Source organism: Antechinus flavipes, chromosome 2, assembly GCF_016432865.1.
Source record: "Antechinus flavipes isolate AdamAnt ecotype Samford, QLD, Australia chromosome 2, AdamAnt_v2, whole genome shotgun sequence".
NCBI classification, from domain to species: Eukaryota; Metazoa; Chordata; class Mammalia; order Dasyuromorphia; family Dasyuridae; genus Antechinus; species Antechinus flavipes.
The window spans coordinates 524,397,781-524,425,694 of NC_067399.1; the positions used below are offsets into that span (position 1 = coordinate 524,397,781).

General features: G+C 33.2%; 1 protein-coding gene across 1 annotated transcript in view; it reads right to left on the reverse strand.

Annotated features, from left to right (window-relative positions):
• MYO5A (myosin VA) overlaps positions 1–27,914 on the reverse strand; it is a 214,556-nt gene that overhangs the window by 109,770 nt on the left and 76,872 nt on the right. Inside the window, exons 4-6 of the mRNA XM_051980670.1 lie at positions 26,781–26,925; positions 9,318–9,474; positions 4,429–4,572 (exon numbers count right to left, since the gene is read on the reverse strand). Coding sequence (XP_051836630.1) covers positions 4,429–4,572; positions 9,318–9,474; positions 26,781–26,925 — 446 coding nt within the window. The remainder of the gene's footprint in view (positions 1–4,428; positions 4,573–9,317; positions 9,475–26,780; positions 26,926–27,914) is intronic.

Below are 27,914 nucleotides of genomic sequence, written 5' to 3' on the forward strand. Positions count from 1 at the left end.
TTACTGGTATAGAATTCTATACCAGTGACTGTACAAGGGGAGATCCAAAGTTTAGATAAGACATGATTCCTGTTCTCAGGGAGTTTATGGTAAGATAAGACACAACTATATATATAAAAGTGGAAATTCCACAATGCTATGTTAGAGATTTATAAAATTCCATATGTGATTTAAAGGGGACGTTTGTTAGCAATTTAAAGTCAGAGCACTTAGTAGCATAAAAGCATAAAAGAGGATTTTATGGAAATACTGGCATTTGACTAAACTTAAAAAGATGGTTAGGCAGAGAAGGAACTGATTGTATCTGAATACAGATAGAAGCAGGTTTTCTTTCTTCTTCCTTCCCCCACCTCCTGATCTTATTTTTTACTTTATTTTTAAGGGGCTTGTTTTTAGAATGGGAAATCTATATTTTCTTCCACAACATGACTTTTATGGAAATGTTTTCTATAATTTCATATATAATTTCTTAATGGGGGCTGAGGATGGGATAAGGGAAAAAATCTGGACTTCAAATGATTTAAAAACAAAATATAATTTTTTTTTAAAGGATGAATAGGAATTCAACACACAGAGAGAAGGGAAGTTATTTGAGGCATAAGGAACAAGGTGAACAAAGACAAAGAGGTACATTTAAAGGACTAACCAATTAGGTCAACTTTGTAGAATGCATTAAGGTTAATAATATGCGATAATGTTGGAAAGACAGAATAGCACCAGATGATGCAGGATTTAAAAAACTAGGTAAAAAAGTCTGAATATCATTTAGGATGCTGTAGGAAGATCCTGAAGATGTTTGAGGGAAAAAAAAAAGACAGGACTGTACCTGTACATTCAATAAATCTATACTTACATATGTGTCAAATATTATGTGCCATGTACTGGAAATATAAAGAAAAAATGAAATTTAAATCCTGCTCTCAAGGATTATTGGAGGGAACAAAAGAAAAATTATTTTAGTAGTATGATAAAGGATGGATTAGAAGGGGGACAGTGTTATGGTTGAAACTTCTAATTCTGGTAACTTTTCCTCTTTTATTTCTAATTATGCTTTATACAGCTTATTATTACATATTTGCTTGTTTTTGTCACTTCGCCCCCCCCAACTCCCAAGATTGGAAACTCTCTGAGGGCAAGGACTGTCTTTTGCCTTTTGCATCCTTGAACACAGGGCCTAGCACATAATAGAAGTTTAGGAAAGGTTTATTGACTGATTTACTGGAAAGAGCATTACAATAGTACAAGTGATAGTTAATAGGGTCATAAACTAAGGTGGGACAAGGAGAGAGTTACAAAGGATTTTATGGAGCTAAAAATAACAGGAACTATTTGAATTGGATTCAATAGATTAAAGAAAAGGAAGAATCAAAGAGAACTCCAAGATTTCAAACACAAGAGAACTGGTGTATTATTGTGAATAATACTGAAACACAATGGACAAATAGATCTGGGGGTAAGGTAATAAGTTTGATTTTGATTTTGGATATGATAAACTTGGAAGTTTTGGTGGGATATGCAAAATAAGCTAAGATGAAGGCAGCTGAAGATGTAGATCTGGAACTCACAAGGATTGGATTTACAGCTTTAGGGGTCATCAACATAATCATGTTAATTGGATGAGTTTACTGAGGCAAAAAAGTATAGAAAAAAAAGAAAAAGGAGGGATTAAACATTTGACCATCAAAGGACAGGGGAAAATATGACCTACTAGTGAAGGAGACAAAGAAATAGTGGTTAGAAAAGAGAAGGTTTGGATCATAGGGTATATCTAAAATTTTTTTAAAAAGGTAACATGGAGAGATCAACTATGTGAAAAGGAAGAGAAAAATCAAGGAGATTGAGGACTAAAAAAACCTTAAAAAGGCACTGATTTTCTTTTTGAGAGAGTAGATTCAATAGAGTGATGGTGACAAAAGTCAGATGATAAGGGGGTAATGCATTAAGAGGAAGTAGAAACACTGGGTAAAGAAATTTTAAAAATATTTGGCAGTAAAGATGAGACAGAAGGAGCAAGAAAAAGCTTTTTTTTTTTTTTTTAAGGATTATACACATAAGTGATTGTAGACAAATACTAAGAGGCAAAGGAGAATTCAAAGACAGTATCAATGATAGAGAGAAGTCCTGAAGGAGAAGGAAAGGAGTGAGATCAAAGGTACATAAATTAATCATAGAAATAAAACAGAGATATCTCTTCTATTACTGAAGAGGAAACAATGATAATCAGAAATTTTGAAGAATAGTAAAAGAAAATTACAGAAATTTATGATGGAAAGCTTCAATTTTCTCAGAGAAGTCAGGGACTAAGTCATCTGCGAGGAAATGGAATGAGGAGGAAAGTTTATAAAATATGTTCTAGAACAAGAATGAAATGAATTAAGCTTAGACCAAAACCTTATCTCATATTCTAGAATATATTCTAAATGAATACATGACATTAATGTTAAAAAAAACAAACTGCTGGAAAAAATACAGAGGTAGACAAAACTATATACTTCTCACAGCTATGAATAGGGCATATATTCTTAATCAAAGATAGAGATAATTATACAAAACAAAATAAGTGATTACAATAAAGTGCCTTTTTCTTTTACTTTATTTTTCTTGGTTTTTTTCACAACATAGTTAACACAGACACATATTTTGCATTACTACACAAGTACAATCTACCGTATATACTCGAGTATAAGCCGAGTTTTTCTGCCCAGTTTTGGGGCAGAAAATCCCCTCCTCAGCTTATACTCGAGTCACTAAATAAAACATGTGTAAATATCCCTGTGAATGCCCCCCTGCTGTGTAGTATACAGCACGAGTGCCGACTGTGATACTACAGGGCCTGCCGTTGCTATGGTGATGCGGCTGTTCCTGTAGTATCACAGTCGGTAACCGGACTGTATACTAATGCTGGCAACCGCTCTACATACGTATACTGGCACCCGCTCTCCTCCTCTGCGGGCACCGGTGCGCTACCTAAACCTACTGATATAATAAGTTTTCCCAGATTTTTGGGTTAAAATTAGGGGCCTCGGCTTATATTCGGGTCGGCTTATACTCGAGTATATACGGTATTTCAATTTGTTAGCCTTTTTAAGCAGAGAAAAAGGGACAGAATTTGGAACTCAAAACTTAAAGAATGTTAATATATTTACCATGTTTAACATATATTAGATTACTTGCTATCTAGGGAAGAAGGTGGGGATAAGGGGGGGATTGGAACACAGGGTTTTGAAAGGGTTAATGTTGAAAAATTATCCATGCTTATCTTTTGAAAATGAAAAAGCTTTAATAAAAAAAAAGAATGTTGAAATGAGATGAACCAAATCAGTTCCAATAGAGCAATAATGAAACTGAACCAGCTACACCCAGGGAAAGAACTCTGGGAGATAACTATGAACCACTACATAGAATTCCCAATCCCTCTATTTTTGTCTGCCTGCATTTTTGATTTCCTTCACAGGTTAATTGTACAATATTTCTGAGTCCGATTCTTTTTATACAGCAAAATAACTGTATGGACATGTATACGTATATTGTATTTAACTTATACTTTAACATATTTAACATGTATTGGTCAACGTGCCATCTGGGGGAAGGGGTGGGAGGAAGGAGGGGAAAAGCTGGAACAAAAGGTTTTGCAATTGTCAATGCTGAAAAATTGCCCATGTATATATCTTGTAAATAAAAAGCTCTAATTAAAAAAAAGAATGTTGAAAATTGTTTTTACATATTAGAAAAAATATTTGTAAATTCCCAAAAAAAGAATGCTCCAAATCACTAATATACACACATATATTTACACACACACACATATAAATATACATATGTGTGTATGTACACGTAAGTACATTCATGTGTGTATATTTACAGATTTATGAAATAAGTAAGCTGTATGACAGATACCTTCATCTTTCTTAGCTTCAACTTGTAGGAGATTTTAATACATCTATTTCATAGGTTCCTGGGATGACCCAATGAGATAGTATATAATATATCTAAACATTAAAGTATCATATAAAATGTTATCTGTTATTTTATATAAACTCAGAAACGCATGTATATGTATACATACACATCTATTGTATATATATGGGGGGAGGGGAGTTGAGTTAGAGGAAAAACCTTTGATTTCATTAATATAAAAATTTTCAATGAGGAAATTCCTCTTCCTATCACATGAAAGATTGTCACCTGTCTGTAATTTATGATCTTAGAAAGCCACCTACACAATTTTCAGAAGTTAAATGACTTAACAAAGGTCATGTAGGTTTTGTGTATCAGAGGGTGGACTTGAACCCCAGTTTTCTTGACTCCAAGGCAAGCTCTACCCATTACATTACAGAGCCCCTCAGAATATGCTAACAGTACATAAAAATAATTTTAATTTTCTATCACCATATATTAAACTGTTATCAGCCATACAATCCATCTTACCTGGAACACCACTCTGGATTTCTCTAAGAGATAGGTTCTCATATTGGCACCAATAATTCGATATCTCTTATCAAAACCAATCTCAATGTATTTCCCAAAACGGCTGCTGTTATCATTCCTCGTGGTTTTAGCATTTCCAATTGACTAGAGGAAAGAGAGAACAAAAACTTAATGGCTTAAATATATCAAGAATTTTTAGTATTCACAAAATGTTTAAGAGGATTCTGGAAGACAAGAGGACCCAGATTTTAAAAAGGCACTTTCAAGTTTTGGAGGGGCACCATTTTTGTACCTCTAAATATTTTGCCTATTGTTTCCCAATTTCACTCACTATACAAAACTATATCTAATAAGTTAGTTCTCCCACAAAACCTTGTGGATAATAATTGAGGATTGGTATTTTTTAAAAAAAAAGTATTAAAAACAGAAAGCTTTTCTACATAAAAGCAGATTGAGAGAAAGTAAAGCAGAATTTATTAGAGTATCTTGATTACTGGTTTTCAATCTTCTTGGCCCATATAACAGGTTTCTCTTTGTTGTATATGTTGAAGAATCTAATATAGCTTATTCAAATATTTTATTTTAAATAAATGCATATTTTATTGGAATACAAGTTTTCTTGTGAACTATCATTACTAACCTCCAAGAGCCCATAGACTCATGTAGTTATTTGCAAATAACCACTCACAGCTTTTTATTTTTTTGCTGAGGCAATTGGGGTTAAGCAACTTGCATGGGGTCACACAGCTAGGAAGTATTAAGTGTCTGAGGCCATAGTTGAACTCAGGTACTCCTGAGTTTAGGGCTGGTGCTCTATCCACTCTGCCACCTAGCTGCCCCACCACTCACTATTAAGTAAAGTTTATATAAAATCTGGCTCAAATAAGCATGATATTTATAAATAATGAAAGCATTACCTTAGTTCTACTAGAAAGTTGCAGACAATATCATAGTCTCCCAAATTATACTTTAAGAAATTAAAGCTGTATATATTTTTCTCATTGGTGAAGAAAATATCTATAAAGTTTTCTTTTAAATCAAAGAAAAAAAAACAGTGTAAAACAGTACAAAATAATTTGGCCATCATTTAATATTTTACTTGGGAAATTTTGTAGATTGAAATTGACAAATTTAACAAAGATTAAGTATTCTATTTTTGTCAACATTTCTCTGCATTAGAATAAGGTCTGCAAATCCTTGAAACTTGCCATGTAACCTTGTAGGGAACATAAATGAAAGAGGCACTAATATAGATCAGGTCCTTTTCTCCCAGATGAAGGCACTATAAGAACTGAGACTGATATAGGGACAAGGACAATAAATATGCAGAAAGAGCTCCAAATTGTAATTCTCTATCTGGCTAGAATCTAGCTCTAAAACCTCTAGCAAGTCTATTTCAAGTAATTCACACCTTTTTGTTCTTCACTTTCCTCATTTTTAAAATAAGGAATCTGAAATCAATGATCTTTGAGATCTCTTCCAGCTATAGCATTATTCAGTGATTTGAAATCTCAGATCTCAACATTTTGATCAAATGTAAACAATATCTTTCAATCTTCTTAAATTTTTAACGTCAATCTTATGAAGTAGTTATTAATTCCTACCAACAAGAAATTCCTAAAAAGAAAAATTCTAGGAGTTCTAGAATTTAATGAAATTTGCAACTGACTTTGGGGAGATTCTGAATGAGTCAATGTTCATCAGGAAACATTTATTAAGAGCTTGTTAAGTGCTGGGCACTATGCTCATGCAAAGAAAATGTATTAACAGTTCTCATCCTCCATAAGCTTACATTCTAATAGAATGTTCTATAGCAAATAATGGAAAAAGTATCTACAATCAATCTCTCAAACTCTCTGGTTAAACAAGCCTGTATAATAATGGGGACTAGAGTTCAAATACTCTTATGGTCTTCGACCACATCCATTTCTTAGTGAAAAAAATATGGTAGTTTTTAGGGTTAAAGTTAGGGAAAGGAAAAAAATAAAGTGAGAAAACAGACCCATCAGAGATCTCTTTTTTCATTATTGTCTAAGTAAATAGTGTACAGTGAGAATCAAGAGAGATTAAATCCTACTCTTGGAATTAGGAAGACCTGAGTTCAAATTCTACCCAGATACTTAATATCTGTATGACCCTGGCAAGTCATTTTCAGCTTCTTTCCTCATCTATAAAATGTAGAGGTTAAACTATGTCCCTGCCATCCTTATAATTACAAACAACAGGATAAATTCTTTCAATAACTTTCTGTTGAATTTTTTTTATCCCAACTAAAGGACTGAAGTTCTGCATCTGATATTGTTCAGACCATCATCAGACTGACCTGATTCACAAACGTGAGGTTTTGAAACATTGTCTAAGTGTTCTTTCTTTCTGTAATCTCTTGTTCTATATTCTTGGGCTGTATATTAATTTTTCATATTTCAAATGAAAAGATCCCAGATCTGTTGTGAATAAAAATTATGTCTCTTCACTCTTATCCCACCATATCATCTTCCTAATCCATGTTTTTTTTTGCTGGGTCAGTATCCAGTTAAATCCAGTTGCCTAACTGTCCATCCTTCCCTTTTTTTTTTCTTCCCTTCTCTAAGCAATTCTTATGGTCATCCTAAAGCCTTATAATGATCCCTACAAACCAAAGAAAAACTGAAATGAAAGGAAAATAAACATGGTTTCTCACAGGAACTTCCAGATATTCCAGAACAAATCATTCAGATCTTTTGCACCTTCTACCCCCTGTAACATTCACAAGGTCTAGTTAAATGTCAAGAGACCCTGATAGGAGCATTTGCCTAAATCCTATTCAACATAGCCCAAGAAATCTGCTTGATATGCAACTGGGATGGATGTTTCATGGTGTAATTATGAATGAGACTTCTCATATTAGGACCAGAAGCCTGAATTATATATATATAATTGTATATGTATACACACACACAAATCCATTCATGGAAAGCCATCCTAGGTGCCAAAATGACATTTTAAAAAATTAATTTAGAAATATGCATGACAATGAGAGGAAGCAAAATATAGTCTTGTTTTTTCTTAGCCCAAACCAACAACTATTTCACTGATGCTAGTAAAGATACAATTTACCAATATTCATTCAGAATTTGAAATGATCCCTTTTAGAAAATGAATATTTGCCTTAAAAACTTGAAGATATCTAATATTTTTGATCATTTCATTCTCTTTCAACATATGCATTTTTTTGGCTTTCTTCCATTTGCAAGCTATTTTTAATTACACTTCCGTTTTTCACAGAATGCTGCTGAATTCTCCTAACAAATATGTCTTCTCATTATAACAAAGTAGCAATCAGATCATACAAAGAAAAATCCTAAGGGCGACTAGGACATATTTTCAAACTCCACACAGCACAGCAAACCAGGCACAATTACCTTGGGAAAGACTACTGCAAAAACCCTTTGTGCCCCAGTTGTATTAGACCAGTTTTAACTTCATCTGTGCTTTAGGTGACAAGAAAGGCTTGACAAAGAAGAAAGAAGGAATAAAAAATATCGATATGAAATTCTAATTGGAAGCATTCACTTCTCTGTAAACAAATTAGTAATATCATTCTTCATTTAATTATCCTTCTTCCAAAATAGTTCTTTTTCTTTATAAACACATTAATGATCTTAGAAATCACTGATGTTGAAATATTTAAATTCTCTTACTTACAAAATAAGTACCATTTTCTCTGGTAAATATATTCCTACTTCACATAAGTATTTCTTACTTAAAAGACCCTCTTTTGTAAAAATTCTTCTTCTTTTAAGTATCATATTATTATTGATCTTGTCATGTAAATTTTGAAAAGAATAGTACTGTCTTATTTCCTTCTCTAAGCTAAAACCATAACATTAGACCAAAAAAATCTACTATAACTATAGCAGATTTTTATTACTATAGCTATAGTAGATTTTTATTAATGTTAATATAATAATTATGACAACAAAACATTTGTCCAGCATTTATTGTAAGAAATAATATTGTCAGGGGAGAAAGGTAGGAATCAGTCTAACAAGATAGTATAGAAGCAGTCAATAAAAAGCAAGACCTGCCTGAAATTCATTACTTTATAAGTAATAGTAGTAAATTCCAGTATATTGACAAAGATATTAATAAGAATAGTAACAGCACAAAATATCACAAAACACATTTCATTCATTTAACCTGGGCTGGGGAAAACTTCAATGACTCCAAAGACTTAGTTCCCAGGATACTGTAAACTAGATGTGGGATTGTATTTATTTGAACAAATAAAAGTTTTAACAAGATGAGCTCCTTTCTGCTTACAGGAAATGAGTGAAATTGGAATCAAAATTTTGCAACATATAACGACATAAATTTCTAATATAACCCCAGGTAAAACTTATGTAAAATTTTTAGCAAAATAAAAATGTTTTAACTCAATTAAGTAGTAGATATTTTTTAAATGGACCAGAGGATATAACTGTGTGTTTGATTCTATTACTATATAAGTGAGTGCCATTATTTGTCATATTACTACATTTAGATCAAATACTAATTATAATTACACTGAATACAACTAATCTTATAATTAAATGCATGTGGTTCAAACACATATTAATTTCTAACCTTGTAAAGAATTTGAACATCTCTAACTTAAACTAAGTATATATGAGCATTTTTAAAGCTCATTATAGCTGTATGAGCCACCTGAAAATATCTGCTTATAAAAATTCTCACTTACTTCTTCCTTCCCTATGCATGAACATTTTATTTTCCAAATAAAAAACAAACCCCAGATTTTATTACTTTACCCTGAAGTGTCACATTGTATCCTTCACCCGTATCTTAGCAATATTTCACAAGAGCAGCACCACATTCTGTTGTGAAGGCTGAGGATAATGCTTCCTTACCTCCATAATGGGATTAGAAGCCAGGACCTTCTCTTCAACATTGGCCTCACTGGCAGAACCACTCACAGTTGCAAAGTATCTCATGGCATACTTAGCAGAAACTGTCTTTCCTGCACCAGACTCTCCACTTACAATGATGGACTGATTCCGTTCATCCCTGAAATACAAAGACTATTTAATCACCAGCTGCTTCTCAAGCCTGATTGTTGACAGTATTATTTTCTGGCCAGTGAAAACACCACACTTCTACAAATTTATTCATGTTGAGATACATGAGAATGAATGAAGCTAGTCTATTCCTTAATAACAACCACCAGCACTGTACTGAAATGAGTAAACATCTGCTGTGGCCTTCCATGAGTGACTGGTTCTCGACAGAGGCTCTTTGAATGACTGCACACATGCCACAAAGTATGTGCATACTATTCTGTGCCAAGTAAATAACCTGGACACCAATCTAAAAAAAAAAAAAAAAGTTGTTGTTTCCCTGATTCCTTAGCAGAGAAATTGACAGGAAAAGTCTGTTTTGCTGAAAATCTTTGACTCATTTATTTGTATGTTAGTAGCTGCTTAAGAATGCATTTCTTACTCTCTTGGTTATACAAGGGAAGAAAATTATTCAGATATTGGCTAGATTTGTTCAAAAAATAGAATATTATATACCATTTAAACAATGTTAACCACAGTTCAGTTACTCTCCTACCTTCTATTCATTTATACAACATTTACACAATTCAGAACTTGTTTCAATGAACAGTCTTAATTCATAGGGGTCTCAGCTTTCTGACTGTGATTGAGCTCCAAAAAAAGAGAAGCAAATTTCTACCCAGACTTTAGGGTACCAAGAAATAATATTTGCAAAAACGTAATTTGTCTTTGAAAAGTCTTTATACCTTTCTTATTTTTAAAAAATACATACAAAGATAGTTTTCAGCATTCACCCTTGCAAAACCTTGTGTTCCAAACTTTTCTCCCTCCTTCCTTCCCCATCTTCTTCCTCACCTAGACAGCAAGTAATTAATATAGGTTAAAGATGTGTAATTCTTTTAAACATATTTCTACATTTATCATCAAGAAAAATCAAATCAAAAGGGGAAAAAATAAGAAAACAAGCAAGCAAACATCACCACCAACAAAATAGGTGAAAATACAATGTTGTGATCCACATCCAGTCTTCATAGTCCTTTCTCTGGATGCAGATGATTCTTTCCATCACAAGTTTATTAGAATTGGCCTGATTCATCCCATTGTTGAACAGAGCTAAGTCCATCACATAATTTTATTGTTGCTGTGTACAGTGATCTCTTGGTTCTACTCATTTCAGTTAGCATCAGCTCATATAAATCTCTTTATTTCTGAAATCATCCTGCTGGGATGAATACAGAGAGGCTTGGAGAGACCTACATGGACTGATGCTAAGTGAGATGAGCAGAACCAGGAGATCATTATACACTTCAACAACGATATTGTATGTGGATGTATTCTGATGGAAGTGGATTTCTATGACAAAGAGACCTAACTGAGTTTCAATGGATAAATGCTGGACAGAAACAGCTACACCCAAAGAAGGAACACTGGGAAACGAATGTGAACTATTTGCATTTTTGATTTTCTTCCCGAGTTATTTTTACCTTCTGAATCCAATTCTCCCTGTGCAACAGGAGAACTGTTCAGTTCTGCAAATATGTATTGTATCTAGGATATACTGCAACATATTTAACATATATAGGACTGCTTGCCATCTTGGGGGGTGGGGTGGAAGGAGGGAGGGGAAAAAACGAAACATAAGCGAGTGCAAGGGATAATGTTGTAAAAAAATTATCCTGGCATGGATTCTGTCAATACAAAGTTATTATTAAATAAAATAAAATTTAAAAAAAAAAGAAAACATCCTGCTGATCGTTTCTTATAGAACAATAACATTCCATTACATTCATATACCATAATTTATTCAGCCATTCCCCAATTGATGGAGATCCACTTAGTTTCCAGTTCCTTGTAGTGGTAATACTCTAAAAAGCCAAAAGTTAGTATTATTGTCCATGGAGGTGGATGACTCTTTTTAAAAAGTGAGATATAATTTCCAGATTAGTAAATTGAGGGTTTCCCATGCCAGGAAAAGGAAATGAGAGGATTTCAATATCTTAGCTTACAAAAAATTTAGGTTGAAGCATATTTTATTTAAAAAATTCATCTTCTTTATTTTTATTAGAACATAAAAAGGTTTTATCTTTCCTTCCCATCCTAAGGCAATATCAGTAAATTAGGCAGAACTTTAGAATCTTAGAAGATTGATTATATCAGGGACAACTAGATGACTCAGTGGACAGAGTATTGGGACTGAAATTAGGATGACCTGCATTCAAATCTGACCACAGACACTTAAAAGCTGTGTAAACCTGGGCAAAGCACTATCAACCTGTTTGTTGGTTTCTTCATTTTGTTGTTATGAGGCTCAAATGAGCTATTAATTATAAAGCACTTAGCATATTTCCTGATACATAGTAAGCACCATATAAATGTCAGCTGCTTTCATCATCATCATCATCATCATCATCATCATCTTTGGCTATTAGATACCTGGATAAACACCAAAGATACATCTTCATAATTAAAGACATAATGAATTAGTTACATGTACCCATGAACATGAAGCATTATTATTATTTAAAAATCAAATGATACTTATTTGGGGGAAATGCTATGTTGTTGTTTTTTTTTTTTTTTTGATATGTCAAAATTAAATTAAGTCTGACAAAATTGCTTATTTTTGCTCTGCTACCCATTATTTGCGCATGCTGGATAGTTAAAAGAGTACATTCAAAGATGCCTAATTACTTTGAATATTTACTGCTAAACATAGCTTTCAAAACTTCTCAAGAGTTTTCATCCCATCCCACCACACATACCTTTTTGTCTCAGAATTTCTCTAGCTGTAAAGATCAATCAAAAATCATCTATTGAACAGCTAGCTCCCTTTGGGCATTGCAACAGAAGAGTATACAAAGACATAAGACATAGTCCCTGCTTTTCTAGTGGCTTATCACCTAGCTGTAGAGAGAAGACCAATACTCATAAATAAATCAGTGGCTCTACGGCATGGTCAATAATTCATGCATGAAGTCATTCATTCGAGAAGCATTTATTAAGACCCTGCTCAAAAACAGGCACTTTGGCTAGATACAAATAGCAGCAAAAACAAGTCTGCCCTAAAAAACTGAATAACACATAAGTAACAAATAAACAAAAATGTATACAAAATAAATACAAAGTAATTTGAGAAATAGCACTGGCGTGGGGGGAAGACAGGAGTAGGGGACAGGAGGAAGGGGACAAAACCTATTTTCATAGGTATAAGGAACTCCCAAATAAGGAAGCTCCTTTGTTCATATATATGAACAAAGTGATGCAATCCTGTTGGCTTTTAGTATTCTTTATTTTCTAAGCATTCACAATCCTTCCCATTAAGAATGGAATGTCTTCTAAAAATCTCACCAGAAAAAGTAAATTGATGTTTTGTTTTGTTTTGTTTTTACTGTGGTAAAATAAGAATGAAAGTAATAAGAATGGATTTTATAGAGTGTTTTTTAAGGCTTTAATGTACTTTTTATTTGATTTCTAGAACAACTCTGTACGATAGATTACAGATGTTATTATTCTCATCTTCAAGATGAGGCAACTGAAGTTGAGAGGAGGTGTCCTGTTCATGATCACATTGTTAGAGTCTTGGTTGTTTGGGGGAACTGAAAGATGAATGTGACCTGAGAAAACCCTACAGACAGTGTGTAATAGATATAGGACTTGAATCTACATCCAGTCTTCTTGACCTGGTTGCTTGACCTCATCTGTAGCATTCTATTGTCCACCTCTGTGCTTTTTTGTGGACTGTTTTCTCCATTTCTGGCATGCTCTCCCTTTTAATTGTTAGAATTCCTGGTTTTCTGTAAGAGTTGACATAAGGCTTCCTTCTGTAGAAGGTCTCCTCCTCTAAAACTAACTTTCATCTTCTTTTCTTAGGGAATGTTTTTGCTTTTTCTTTATATCACTAGCACTTAGTTTACTGACTGGAATAAAGTTACTACTTAATAAGTGCTTGTCAACTGATTATACTACTAAATTAGTGACAAAGCTGAGACTGGAATCCAGGTAACCTGAATTTTAACCAATGCTCTTTTCATCGTGCCATACTGTCAACAGCTTCAGAGTCAGACTGTATAGAAAAGAGATTGGCTTGAATTCAGAAAAAAAAACAAAAACCTAACAATCAGGTTGTATTTATGTATCACAGGGATATTCAAACATAGGCACTAGAGAAGCCAAAAACTTCCAGGTTTAAAAGTAAATTTCTAAAACTAAAGTTTTAATACTGACATGCAGAAAATCTTTAGGATTCCATGAGGAAATAAATCTTTATTTCAAAAATAAACTTTAAAGTTTAAAAATAAAAGCTCCTTCCCAGTGCAGACAGAATTACTTCAAATTGCTATGAATTATCTAGTCCTAAGAAGTTATTTAAAAAAACAACACAACTCTTTCGTCTAGAGGTGAATGGACCTGGGCTTTTCAAAGCTAAGTCAAAACAGTACAAGCTCTGGTAGGTCCAAGCCACAAATATTTCAAGTAAAAAACAAATGACAGACAGTATATTCTGCCCCATCAATGCTAGAACCAACTAAAGTGTAAAAGGTCATCAACAGTCTGGCCACGGAGTGTTGAATTTTTAGGCTACAGCAAGTCCTGAAGACTGCCATATGTGTTGGACAGAGGGAGTATTCAGACAGACAAAACCATGGATACTCTCCATATATTTCTAAACATTGGAAATATCTTGATATTTCCAAATATTGCAAAAAAATGTATAATTTATAAAGTTCCCTCTATATATTATCAAACTGAATCCTATTAAGTATAAAGTGAAAGTACTGGTACTCTTACAAGACTACATGGTGTACTTGAATATGCCATACTGTCAATGTGATCATGAACAGGACTTCAGTTGCCTCACCTTGAAGATGAGAATAATAACATTTGTAATTTATCCTACAGAGTTGCTCTAGAAATCAAATAAAAAGTGCATTAAAGCCTTAATAAACACTCTATAAAATCCATTTTTATGATTTTCATTCTTATTTTACCACAGTAAAAAAAAAAAAACAAACATCAATTTACTTTTTCTAGTGAGATTTTTAGAAGACATTCCATTCTTAATGGGAAGGATTGTGAATGCTTAGAAAATAAAGAATACTAAAAGCCAACAGGATTGCATCAAGTATGGATATATATTAACAAAAGTCATGAAAGAATTAACAATAAAACAACAAAACAACCTTGAGGTTTCACTTTACATGCTAAAAATTGGCAAAGATAACAACATGTGGGGAAAATCAATGTTGAAGGCATTGTGGGAAGATGGGCACACTAGAGAAGCCTTAGTGGAAATATGAAACAGTACCAATATATTGGAAAGCAATTTGGAATTGTGCAAGTAGACTAGAATGACTAGAATGTCCATACCTTTTACTCAGATTTCACCATAAAGCTTATATCCCAAGGAAGCTTTCAATAAGAACATATCATATAAATGTAAAAATGAGTAGAATGTACATAAAGCTTATATCCTAAGGAGGCCTTGAATAAGAAGACACCAAGTATATATACACTTTTTGCAGAAGCAAAAAACTGGAAACAAAGCAAAGGCCCATCAATTGAGGAATAATTCCACAAAAAAGGATATAAGAATGGAGTATTACTATGTGTGCCAAATATGATGAATACAGCAAAACGTGGAAAAATTTACAAAATCAGATACAAAGTCAAGCAGAGCTAAGAAAATAACATGCATGATGCCTACAATATAAATAGAACAATCACAAAACAAACTGTTGCAAAATTATAAATAAGCATTGCAAGAGAGATATGAGAAGACACGCCCACCCACTCCTTTATAGAGATGAGGAGTTCAGGAGTACAAAATATTAAAAGGCTGGCCTTATAAACATGATAGAGACATTATTAGGTGATATCATAGTAGGTAGATTCTGAAATGGTTGAATGGACTACAGCCAAACAGCAGTTAATATTGAGTCAGTGTCAACTTGAATTGTCTCCAAGGAAATGTTCCTAAGATTTCTCTTTGGTTGCATTCTCTTCAACATATGAAAAGCTATCTCACTTATAGCATATATTTGAAGCTCATGAGAACCTGTGGAGTAGAAGGTCTAATCTAATTCCCATATTTTATAGGTAAGATTTTACTGAGGCCAGAGAGATTAAGAGAGTTGCCAAGATCATAAAGGTATTTATTAAAGTTTGTTAAACATAAAGGCATTAAATAGAAGACATAAATTCAAGTGCTGTGACTCCAAATTCTACACTTTTTCCTCTTGTAGGAAGACATGAAATACTTGTCAAATTTAGAGCTGGGAGAAAGGAAAAGAATAAGCATTTAAGTACCTATCATATGCAGGGTATTGTTCTAAGAGCTTTATAAATATACTTTATGTTAGGTGCTATGCTAGATTCTGAGGGTAAAAGAACAAAGAATGGAATAATTCTTATGCTAGAACTTACATTCTATAGAGGGAGACAAATGCATATATAAGTAAAGATATCTAATAAAGAGAATAATTAGAAATAAACACAAAGTAGTTTGGAAAGGAGAGCTCTAGCACTGAGATGGTATCAAGACAGACTTTATTCAGCAAAAGGATATTATACTTCATTCTAAAAGGGGATTCTATGAGACAGAGATAAGGATTCCAGCTTGTGCAAATACATAAAGAAATAAGACAGTCATGTGAAGAAGTAAAAGGTCAGTTTAAGGCAAAATACAGGAGCAATGAGTACTACATAATAAGTCTAGTAAGATAGGTGGCAGCCACATGATGAAGGGCTTTAAAAGCCAAGTAGAGAAGTCTATTTGTGTTGTCCTAAAGACACCTAAATGACAACACTAAAGTTGGTTAAGTGGGGAAGTCACAGAGTCAGATCTTGTGCAGAAGTAAAACTACTTTGTCAGCAATGTACAGGATGTTGTGGAGTAGGAAAAGACATTTATCAAAAAAGACCAATTAGGAAGCCACAGCAAGATTTGGTAATTGGCTATTTGGGGTAAAGGAGAATAAGGAAGCTAAAAAACACATCATGGTTAAAAACTGAAGATGTTGAAGGATGACAGTACCCTTAACAGAAATAGGGAAGTTAGAAAAGGGAGAGTTTGGATAAGAAAGATTATAAGTTCACTTATAGACATGTTGAAGTAATATGTCTCTACAATTTATTAATTTAGCTTGTTGACCTTCGTTCTCAAAGAAGACCAAAATTACATCACTACTTTAAGTTGAATTATAGTGTGTCCAACTGATCAGTGCAGCAGATCAATAAAACTCGGAATGCTTTGCAATAGGTCAGACACAAATAGTCATTATGAACATTTGGGGTAGATTCTTCAACTTTGTACATGTTGCATTTCTTCTGAGATAATTGAATTCTGCTCATAGAGCACAACTTCTATGATGAGGGCACAGAATGCTGGATGGCCCTGTGTCAATTTCTTATATGTAATAAAATTAGTTCTAAAAATGTTCAATAGACAAATGGTGCTGAGAAATGGATGCTCAGGGAGAAACTATGGCTCATAGTCATATACAACAAATGCCACATATACACATCTAGGAATATATGTTTATGGATACATGTACACATACAGGTATACAGGCATACACATTCGCCAACTTAGATATAATGGTTCCATATCCAAGTTCACTCCTAGGATATATTTTGTCTAAGTCACTTGAACTTATTAAGAATCGGCAGATGGTGCCTAAATCCTCCCCTATTTTGCCTTTCTACTCCTTGTTAGTCATGTCTGCTCAAATCTTCTCTGCCCAAAGTTCATTCTTCTTGGGAGAGAAAATAAAAGTGAAATAAGAGTTGACAAGTTCAGCCTTCTCAACATTAGCCATTTCATGATTCCATATATCCTTAGCAGGGAGCTTATTCCTTGTTTAATCCTTCTCTTATTCCCCATTTAACTAAAAGCACACTTTTTGGGTATCCTTAGCATGCATTGTCAATGTTTACTCATTATGGGTTTCAATATTCCTCACAATCCTGAGAGGACTGGGCTACTCTTTTGTATTTATGCTCAGTTACCTATCTTTGCATCCATTAGCTGTACAAAAAACTTAATCAGTTCCCTGTGAATACATATTGGCCTCATTAGGCAGCTCCTTTTCTTTTTCCATGCAAGGGGAAAACAACAAGAAAAAGCAAACAAAAATGGTTAAAATACTATTCTTCGATCCACATTCAATCTCCATTGTTCTTTTGCTGGATGCAGATGGCATTTTCCATCCCAAGTCTATTGGAATTGTCTTTAATTATCACATGGTTGAGAAGAGCCAAGTCCATCACAGTTGTTCATCACATAATCTTGTTGTTATGCACAATGTTCTCCTGGTTCTTACTTCATCCAGATTCAGTTCATGTAAATCTTTCCAGACTTTTCTGAAATCAGCTTGCTCATCATTTCTTATAGCATATTCCATTACAATCAAATACTACAATTTACTCAGCCATTTCACAAGTGATGGGTATTCACTCAATTTCCAGTTCTTTCCCACTACAAAAAAGGGCTGCTACAAACCTTTCTCTTCTTTTATGATCTCTTTGTGATAAAGATCCAATAGTGAGAAAGCTGAATCGATATGCATTTTGGTAACCTTTTGAACATAGTTCCAAACTGCTCTCCAGAATAGTTGGATCATTTCATAACTCCATCAACAATTCATTAGTGTCCCAATTTTCCCACAAACCCTGACAACATTTATCATTATCTTTTTCCGTCATCTTGGTCAATCTGAGATGTGTAAAGTGGTTGTCTTAATTTGCATTTCTCAATCAATAGCTATTTAGAATATTTTCCATATGACTAGAAATGCTTAATTTCTTCTTCTGAAAATTATCTGTTCATATCTTTTGACCATTTGATGTCAATGATAAGTATTCTTATAAATTTGGCTCAGTTCTCTATATATTTTAGAAATGAGTCTTTTATCAGAAACCGTGTCTTTTAAAAGTTGTTTCCCAAGCTTTCTGCTTCACTTTTAAACTTGGCTACATTTGATTTTGTTTGTGCAACCTGTTTTTAATCGAATATAATCAAAATTTTCCATTTTTGCATTTCATAATATTCTCTAGTTCTTTGGTCATAAATTCCTCTCTTCACTGATTTGACAGACTATCCTTTCTTATACTAAATTGCTTATAGTATCACCTTTTATGTCTAAATCATGAACCCATTTCAAAATGTTATTCAATGCCTAGTTTTTGCCATACTATTTTCCAGTTTTCCCAGCAATTTTTGTCAAATATTGAGTTCTTATCCCAGAAGCTGGAGTCTTTGGATTTATCAAACATGATATTACTATAGTCGTTGACTGTATCTTGTGAACTTAATCTGTTCCACTATCCACTATATATTTCTTAATCAATACCAAACTGTTTTGATGTTTTGAAGACTTCTGTTTTATAATATATTTTTAGGTTTGACAGGAATAGATCATGTTCCTTTACATTTTTTTCTCATTAAGATCTTCTCTTTGTTAAAGAAATCCATTTCCATCAGAATACATCCTCATATAGTATCGTTGTTGAGGTATATAATGATCTCCTGGTTCTGCTCATTTCACTTAGCATCAGTTCATGTAAGTCTCGCCAATCCTCTCTGTATTCATCCTGCTGGTCATTTCTTACAGAACAATAATATCCCATAACATTCATATACCACAATTTACTCAACCATTCTCCAACTGATGGGCATCCATTCATTTTCCAGCTTCTCACCACTACAAAAAGGGCCTTACACAAACATTTTGGCACATACAGGTCCCTTTTCCTTCTTTAGTATCTCTTTGGTTACCTTACTTTTTAATATTTATAAAATATTCCAGCAAAAAAGAATGTAGCTTCTGGAAAAAAATTGTTAACAGTATTTTGTAGCCTTTAGTTTATTTTCTCATACCAGTACTAGCCCTATTTTTATATAGAAAGAATTCAGGATAACATTAGTATGCATTCTGAATCAGAATTTATATCACAATACAGAAATTACTGTATTTATTACCAAAATAGTTCTACAAATACTACTGAAAAAAATCTAGAAATTCCTTATAAGTAATAATAATAATAATAAAAATTTAAATGCTTTTAATTAGCTTGGTCTACCCATGCACAATTGATATTTTCCCAACTATTTAGACAATTTTATTTGTGTGAAAAGTATTTTGTAATAGTATTCATGGGTTTACCTAGGCAGACAGATTAAGATATTTTATACTGCCTACAGTAATTTTAAATGGGATTTCTCTTTATATTTCTTGCTGATGGGCTTTGTTGGTAACATGTCAAAATGTTTAATTTTATATCCTACAACTTTGCTAAATTTTTTCAATTGTTTCTGGTTGCTTTTAGTGTATTCTCTAAATTTACTATCATATTGCCTATCTAGTTCTGAAAGAGACAGGCTGAGATCCTCCACTAGTTTTGCTATTTCTTTCTACTTTACTAAAAAGCTGAATACTTGATTCTTGATGAATATTACTTGATTCATGCATATATGTTTACTATTGATGTTACTTCATTATATATGGTACCCTTTAGCGAGAGGTAGTTTCCTTCCTTAACTCTTTTAATTAGATCTATTTTTGCTTCTGCTTGGTTTGAGATCAGGGTTGCTACCTCTGCTTTTCTTACTTCAGCTGAAGCATAATATATTCTGCTCCAGGATTTTACCTTTACTCCACATGTATCTCTCTATTTCAAATACGTTTCTTGGAAACAACATATTTTAAGATTCTGGCTTTTAATCTCCTCTGCTAACTGCCTCCATTTTATGGGAGAACTCATCCTGTTCACAGTCACAGTTAAGATTACTAACTCTGTACTTCCCTCATCCTATTTTTCCCAGTTTATAATTTTCTCTCTCTCCTTTCATCCTTTCCCTACTCACCAGTGTTTTGTTTCAAATACCACTTGCCTAGATCTGCTCTTTTATCAGTCCACCCCTTTCCTCTTCTAATTCTGTATTCCCTTCTATCAGTCTCCCACCTTTTCCAATTCTATTTCTCTATAGGATGAGACAAGTTTCTATACCAAACCCTCTTTGAGCCAAATCTGATGAGATTAAAAGTTCAAACAAAACTCATCTCATCATCTTCCTTTTCCTCTACTGTAATAGGTCTTTTGTGGCTCTTTATGTGATATAATTTACTTCATTTTATCTCCCCTTTCCTCTTTTCCCATTACAATTCTTTTTTCATCCCTTAATTTCTTTTCCATGTCATCACATTAAAGTCAATTTATACCCATAGCCTCTGTCTTGGTATACTACCCTGACAACGATAGTTCAAGAGTTACAAGTATCATCTTCCCATGTAGGAATGTACACATTTTAACATTAAAAAAATTTTTTTTCTCTTTCCTATTTGCTTTTTATGATTCTCTTCGAGTCAAATTTTTTGATTTTCTGGTATTTTCATCAGCAATAACTGAAAATCCTTTATTTCATTGAATATTTTTTCCCTTGAAAGATAATACTCAGTTTTACTGGATAGTTGATTGATTGTAGTTCAAGCTCCTTTGCTTTCTGCAATAGTATATTCCAAGCCTTCTGATCTTTTAACATGGAAAATACTGGGTTGTAGGGAATTCTGATTGTAACTCCTTGAAATCTGAATTGTTTCTTTCTAGCTGCTTGAAATAGTTCCTCCTTGATCAACTAATTCTAGAATTTAACTACACTATAGTTTTCATTTTGAGATCTCCTTCAAGAAGTGATCAGCAGATTCTTTCAATAACTATTTTACCTTCTTTTTTAAGGCTATTTTCCTTGATAACTAGAAAGATGTTGTCCAGATTCTTTCTGATCATGGTTTTCAAGTAGTCTAATAAGTAAATTATTCATAATTTTAGTAAAAAATCAGTAATTAGTAAAGTAAATCTCCAGGATCTATTTTCTAGATTTGTTGTTTTCAATGAGGTATTTTATGTTTTCTTCTATTTTTTTTTTCATTTTGGGGACTTATTTGATTGATTCTTGATGTCTCATTGACTCATTCATTTCTATTTATCCAATTTTAATTTTTAATGAATTATTTTCTTTGGCTTTTTTAACCTTCTTTCCCATTTGGCCAATTTTAAAGGATTTGTTTGTTCAGTGGATTTTTTCCCATTTCACCAATTTTATTTTTAAGGAGTTTTGTTTTGTTTTGTTTTTCCATTTCATCATATTTTTTAAGGTGTTGTTTTCTTCCATCAATTTCTATGCTTCCTTTTCCAAGCTATTGGCTCTTCTCAGGCTTTCATAATTCTCTTGCATAGCTCTCATTTCTTTTTCTTATTTTTTTTTTCAATCTCTCTTACTTGATTTTTAAAATCCTTTCCAAATTCTTCCAAAAGGACCTTTTGAGTTTGAGAGTGGTTCATATTCCCTTTTGAGGCTTAACATATAGGTATTTTATCGAACCATCCTGGAAAACAATTTGGAACCATGCTCAAAAAGTTATCAAACTGTGCATTCCCTTTGATCCAGCAGTGTTACTACTGGGCTTATATCCCAAAGAGATCTTAAAGAAGGGAAAGGGACCTGTATGTGCAAAAATGTTTGTGGCAATTCTCTTTGTAGTGGCCAGAAACTGGAAATTGAATGGATGCCCGTCAATTGGAGAATGGCTGAATAAGTTGTGGTATATGAATGTTATGGAATATTATTGTTCCATAAGAAATGATTAGCAGGATGATTTCAGAGAGGCTTGGAGAGACTTACATGAACTAATGCTGAGTGAGATGAGCAGAACCAGGATATCACTATATACTTCAACAACAATACTATATGATGATCAATTCTGATGGAAGTGGCCCTCTTCAACAATAAGATGAACCAGCTATATTCAGTGAAAGAACTATGGGAAATGGGTATGGATCACAACATAGCATTTCCACTCCTTCTGTTTTTGTCCATTTGCATTTTTGTTTTTCTTGCAGGTTATTTTTATCTTATTTCTAAGTTTGATTCATCTGGAAGAATAAAATGTATATGTATACATATATTGTATTTAACATATACTTTAACATATTTAACATGTATTGGTCTACCTGCTATCTGGGAAAGGGGGTTGGGGGGAAGTTGGAACAGAAGGTTTTGCAAGGATCAATGCTGAAAAATTACCCATGCATACATTTTGTAAATAAAAAGCTATAATTAAAAAAAAATACAGGCATTTTGCCATTGCTGTCCTTTTTTGAGTTTATGTTCTGATTTTCCCTACAATCATGTCTGTGGCCAAAATTCTTTTTGCTTTTTTGCTCATTTTAAAAAGTTGAGCTCTGCTCCTAGGCGAGATTGTTTCAAACTTTTTTTGTAGGAGGACAAGAGCCTCTCACTAACTTTTCATACTTGGGCTGGTAATACTACATGCTTTTTTCACTGGACTGTTTTACCTAGTGCCACCTATTTTGCCAGAGTTCGGGGTTCACAACTTGCTTTCTGTGTTTGGAATGGATATCTTACAGCTGCCCTGCTGAGCCACTGGCCCTTTGAACCAAGATAAAATGGTCAATGCTTTAGCTAAGAGTCTTTGGCTAGAATTCTCTGCCACATTCCTCTCTGCCTTAATGAATCTTTACATTATCCTCCCAGGTTTGTTATGAAGACCAAGTGAGAGAATAATTATAAACTTCTTAACAGAGTGATTGGTACAAAATAAGTGCTGTTAATTATTATTATTATTATTATTATATAGTTTTGTTTTCCAGGCTATAATCAATGCGCTAGAAAGCTAAAACTAGGCAATATATGTAAGAGTTCTTTACTATATTAATTGTAGAGAAATGTCATTCTCCATTATAACAGGAAAGTTATACTACTCGTCTTGTTAGGAATCAAACTCCCTTCTGCCAATCAAGAATTAAAAAGATAAATGAGACCTCTTTACTTCTCACTATTGAAGAGCATCTAAAGAGTTTGCCTTGCTTATTATATATCCTAAAATTTCAATAGGTTATATGTCTATATTAATATAAAATAATTTTGATTGAAATAAATTTCTAGTAGTATCCTCAAGGAAATTTGGCTTTAATATGCCCTTCTTTAAAAATTGTGATTAATGAATGGTGACAACCACTCATTCCAGTAGTAGTTAATGTTGGGTCCTTCTGGGGACTGAATTTTGTCATTCTCAATAATCCTATTGGAGGGGCTTTAGCTTTCCCTGCAATTAGGTTCACTAAAATGGTCAATCAAATCCAGAAAACAAGTCCAGAAACAGGGAACAAAAATCATACATAACCCATTTGGTGTGTTGTCTTTTTGTGGGAGACAAATGAATATACAGTATAATGAAAAAATATCACAGTTGGTACAGGCTGTTAACTGTGATAGATTGTACTCTGGAGAGCTATGAAGAATAGTCAGTAAATGGAAACAAAAATTCTCTAGAGATTAAAGATTAGGTCACTGCTTAGCTACAGAGAAGCTTACTGCACAGCTATAAGATCAATTTCTGAATTTGAATACTAATTTCCAATAGTATTTAACTTTTTCTGTGAATATACCATCGAGTTTATAATGACAAATACATTCTCATTATCATCTTGTATATACAATTAAGTGTCTAGTTGAATAAACAAGGTAATGGATTTGTTTTTTATCACATTCCATAAAAACCACAGTCCCTGCAACAAAAGGTTACAATGGGTAATTAACTATTAATACAACCAAGTAGACATACAAGAGAACAAACTCAGGAACTATGTAACAAAATAAAACAAAATGACACATCTCTACAAACCAAGCTCCTAAGTAAATGTCAGTAGTAGTTAAATTAAATGAAAAACCACAATGGAACAAAGGCACTAGGAAAAAGATCCAATAATAGTGAATGTTTTCAGTATTGCATTTCAATATGCTCTCGTTTCTATGATCTCATTTGTGAAGTAGAGAGGGCAATTGCTACTATCCTATTTCATAATTAAGAAAATTATGACAGATGTTAAGTATCTTGTGGAAAATTACATAGATCTTCAGTAACAGATCTGAGACTAGCCCTCTCCAGGACTTTTCTCACTAGACTTACAAAATTATAAAATGCTCATTCCATTGTTTCTATAATCTAGGAAGGAAACATCTATTTCAAAGACTAATATCAACTTTCTGTCAAATCTGCAAGTTACAGTTCAAAGTTAACAGATCACGAGGTATTTATTAGACTTAAAAAACTATCCCATGAATGTATTGTTCAAATGGTTATCTAATAGTATCAGATTATCAAGGAGTTAAGGTGCTATATAGATAATAACTGTTATTACTATAATTAGTAGTAGTGATAGTTAGAAGATCTAATTTTGAATCCTTGTTCTAACACATTTTTTGTGATTGAGGTCAAGCAAATGAATCTCTCTGAATCTCAGTTTCCTCACTTGTTAAATAGGAATAATATTTATTTTATTATTTTGCAAAGGTGATGTTAAAGAAAGCTCTTTAAAAATTTCAAAATAAACATCTAAGGAAAGAAAACTGAGAAAGATGAGTATCAAGTGACTACCAGTAATAATGTTAAGGATAAAGCTTCAACTTAGACACCTATATATTCAAAGAAGTCTTTTTATTCCTTCACATAAACATTTTTCAAAACTTTTTTGGGGGAGTCTTTTGCTCCAAATTCCTCTTTGAAAAGCAAACTGTTCCAGCAAAGCTCATACTCTTTGGTGTACAAGCCTCCTTAGTGTACAAGGTACTCACGACTCACTACCTTGGCTCAAAGGTCCAAAACTCATCCTATAAATGGACAGAAATTCTAAACCACTTGAAAGCTCAGACATGTGGGTTGTAGAACAGAAGTGCACATGCATAAATAGATGATTCTTGGAGGAAGAGGTGGGAGAGGATCAGGATTTTGATTTTTTTGGTTCAGGGAAATCATGATATGAACCACGTCCCCCCCCCCCCCCATCAATGCAAATCAAGTCATCCATAATTTGTAGTCTTGCAGAGTTTGCTGAGGCACTGAGAAAAGGAAATAATTTGCCTATGGTCCTACTGCCAGGACTTCCTGACTCCAAACCTGACAGTCTGTCACTTATACTACTCTTATTTTTTTGATCATTCGTTATTATAACCTTTTTTATAGGCATAATCTGGTATCACAAACAGTGATACAAATAAATCCCTCTTCCTTTTTTTTAACCTTCCTACAATTTTTATTGATTCCTATTTGTCTAATACTTTTAAAAGATATTATGGACTTGGGACAGTTAATGGCACAGTGAATAGAGCACCAGCCCTGAAGTCAGGAGGACCTGAGTTCAAATCTGGCCTCAGACCTTTAATACTTCCTAGCTGTGTGACCTTGGGCAAGTCACTTAACTCCAGTTGCCTCAGCAAAAGAAAAATTATAAATAAAGTTTTTTTTAAAAAAAAGATAACATGGACTTGTGCAAAACAAGAAGCAGCATAGTATCATAATTAAAATTTGTACTTGTGTATAGTTTTATATCTCTTCAATACAATAAAATTAATCTAGTACCAAGCCTGTGACTTTGTATGTATTCAATTTATATGGCTGATTTTATCTTAGTGCCTAGTACAGTGTTTATCACAAAGTTGGTGCTTAATAAAAGTACTTTTTCATACACTCAGATGCTAATTTGGCACAGATTTATTAAAACAGAATCTCTAAACTTTAGATAATGAGGCAATTCCTTTCATGATTAAAAGGACGTAATTCAGTCCTTAAGATTTGCCTTAAGGTAGACATGGAGAGCTGATATTTATGTAAACATGAAAAATAACAGGTACTTGAGAAAAGCTAAGAACTGGTTTTGGATTTGTCTTTTAATCCCTAGTGCTTAGTGTGTGGTGTCTGATATATAATAGGCACTTGATAAATAAATAAATATATAAATAAATAAACATTTTTGAACATATAATAAAAGGCACTTGATAAATAAGTATTTTTTGAATGTGAAAATTCCATTCTGGGCTTAGTGCTCTGATTAAGCCCTTTCCAGAATTATGGACATGGAGATGGAAACATGGCCACTATTTCCATATTCTAGTGATTGGGTACTAAATCATTTAAAATTCATATATAGTATAGACCCAGTCACATGTTATGGGTTTCTATCCCCTGAATTCAAACAAAAATATATTCTTGCATATAAAGAAAGTCCCTGTACCTCTTCAAACCTCAATTTCTTCATTTATAAAATGAGACGTCTGGGCTTAAGTGACCTCAGAAGTACTTTCTTGATCTAAAGCTCTCTGATCAAAACCAGATATTTTCAAATCTTCTCTCCAGATGTTCTGATTGCCAGTCTGGTGTTCTTTCTTTAAATTGCTTGCCTTCTGGGAATGAAGGAAATGATTACAACAAATGAAACAAGATAAATTCATCTTCCCCTCACCTGGCCATCTGTTTATAAGCCTCTTCTGCCACAGCAAAGATGTGAGGATCCATATCTCCCATGTTCTGGCCACTATATGCATTAATGATATCTTCGCCATAGATAGGTAACTGTTCATAAGGGTTTATAGCTACTAAAACAATACCTGCAAAAGAAAATGAAGCACATAGCACATGATGATACTGGTAGATTCTGAAAAAGGCTAGTAGAAGAAAGATCAACAGTAACATTGATTCCTTCCTTATCTGTATTATTTGTATAAAATTACAATTGAATTTCATGATGCTTGGCAGTCAAAATTATATGACTGGCCTACACCCAGAGAAGGAACACTGGGAAATGAGTGTGGACTGTTTGCAAAATCACAATTTATTAAATGTGATTTAACAATGTGCTTAAATGTGCATTTATGCACATAATGTATGAAACTAGATCTTGTGCCCTGACAGTTAGTCCCATTGCTAAAAGGTTTGAACCAATCCACATTTCCTCCATAGATAAATGGGTCTGTTTCTTTCTTAGCACACTCAAGACAAGTTTCAAATATCTTGACGAAGTCATGGTGAGAGAAATAAGATGAGAAGATAAAATGTAGAGCAACAAACAGAAAGACTCAGTCATATAACATTACTTGGAAAGAGTTGAAAAGAGTTTAAAGCCTAAAAAGAAAAGGAACTCTAGAGAAAGTACAATATATAGGGATCTATATCTCCTGAATGATTCCTTAAATATATGATTTCTGACAAAATTCTGTATTCCTATAAAGCTTACATAACCAGATTTGGAATATTCCTTGCTTACATAATTATGTTCTGTAGCTTATATAATACTTAGAGTACTCCTTGCCCTGTACTGTCTTTTGGATTCTCTTTTACCATCACCATTCAGCAACCTTTCTGCCTTTGAAATTGAATTCATTAAAAATTTCCACCCAATTTAGATAATGAAAACTGTTAAAAAACAGCTTCTAGCTCTCCTACTCTTCTTTACTTAAGAAGTTCACTACATGATTTACTGTCTTCATTTATTCCCCCAAATTCTGCCTTGATACTTGAATATTAGCAACTCAAATTCCTTACTCCCCAAATTCCTCAGTTTCCTTAAATGACATGACCTATTTCTCTACCTTGTTTC